The following is a 1,642-nucleotide window of genomic DNA, read 5'->3' as shown; positions in this document are numbered from 1 at the left end:
TTTTAAATGTGACATATAGACAAATTCTGAGGGCAGCATAATTTTCAGTGCTCCAAAATCTACGGGAAAGCACACTTTTTTTGCAGGAAACTTTTAGAACGTCGATTAGTGCAATAAATTTTGATTCACCCGCCACCCCTTTCCAACTCTAATAACAATTGTCACCTCAACTTGAAACTTCTCTATGATTAATGTTTTACTATAGGGTATTATAAAATTTTACAACGTTTCTTATTTTGGTTGATAATAAATGGACAAGAAATAGCTTCATATTATTTCTAAAAGTATTTCTAAATAATAATCTAAAAATAATAGTCTACAAATATATTTTAGTCTTTGCATCACTCGAAGAACCAATCGCAGGATGGATAGATAATATTTATGGTCCAGTGGGAATGTTCGTTGCTGGCGTAAAAGGAATAATACGAGTAAGCTATATGAATAAAGCCGTTAATGAAAATTTGGTACCAGTGGATATTGTCATCAAAACCATATTAGTCATGTCTTGGAAACTAGGTTTGACTAAGTATGATTATTTTATTTACAATATTAAACATATTTTTGTATCATCGAATTTTTTACTAAATCAGCATTCTTTAAAAATTTGCTACTATTTATATATAGGCTACAATATCAATAAATATAAACAACAAGTTAGTGTCGCATATTTACATATAGGGTTACATATAGGCTACAATATTAATAAATATAAACAATGAGTTAGTATTGCATATTGCCATGAAAATAGTACTGTATTTGTATTTATAATAGAGCCAGTATTAGCAATGACAAAGTACATTAATATGACAATAAAAGATGTAAATGAACAATAACCCAAGTAGCAAGGTGAAAAGACGTTGTAATAACGTCTTAAAGACGTCTTCAACATCAATAAGACGTTATTAAAACGTCATTTAACGTCATTTAACGTCACCTTGCTACTTGGGAATACTGTTGAAATAAATGCTTAAATAATAATTTTCTATATACAGCTCTAATGCTGCGAGGGAAATTGCGTTAAATTATAAACATGAACATTTTCTTTGTTTGAAACTGTCTTAACATCTTTACAATATTGTAAGCGTTTTTTAATAACGTATTTTGTAATGTCTAAAGAGATTGCTTAATCAAATGTGAGTCTGTATATGTATAAATGGAAATAATAACATTACAATGCGGTACTTTTAAATTCCTCGAGTTATTTAAAAAATAACATTTTTGAATTTATTTTTATATTTATTTTTTCATATAACTTTATTTTTTTTATTTTTTACGTTTCTTTTGTTTTTATGATATTATTTTATTATGATATTATTTATAATATTACTTAAAAACTTTCTTAAGCATTTTTGACAAAAAAAATGACGTCTCAAATGAACAAATTTTAACAGGTTTATTCAAGAAAAAATAAAATTTCGCACAGTTTACTGATTTTTGATATTAATTATTTTCATCTCACAAGAGGAGGGCACGACGTTGTACCAATCGATTTCTATAAAACTTATAGTATCGATAGATATTGTCAAGTATCTTTAACTAAACGGGTAAGCGCTTCTCAAGCGTTCGCGAAAAAAACGAAATTGAAAATATTTAATATTTAATATTTTAATGATTTAATTTAATTTAAATTTTAATATTTAAT

At 26.5% G+C, this 1,642-nt stretch overlaps 1 protein-coding gene across 1 annotated transcript in view; it reads left to right on the top strand.

The window, feature by feature from the left end:
- Positions 1-465, top strand: part of LOC105456911 (fatty acyl-CoA reductase 1-like) — a 17,474-nt gene extending 17,009 nt beyond the window's left edge. The window contains exon 6 of the mRNA XM_011701276.1: positions 334-465. Within this exon, the coding sequence (XP_011699578.1) occupies positions 334-376 (43 nt within the window). The 3' untranslated portion in view covers positions 377-465. The remainder of the gene's footprint in view (positions 1-333) is intronic.
- Positions 466-1,642: the final 1,177 nt, after the last annotated feature.

The sequence above is a fragment of the Wasmannia auropunctata genome, unplaced genomic scaffold, assembly GCF_000956235.1.
Source record: "Wasmannia auropunctata unplaced genomic scaffold, wasmannia.A_1.0 LD335479.1, whole genome shotgun sequence".
In the NCBI taxonomy this organism is placed as follows: domain Eukaryota; kingdom Metazoa; phylum Arthropoda; class Insecta; order Hymenoptera; family Formicidae; genus Wasmannia; species Wasmannia auropunctata.
Note: the sequence above shows the minus strand (reverse complement) of the source record. Positions and strands in the feature narration are given on the sequence as shown.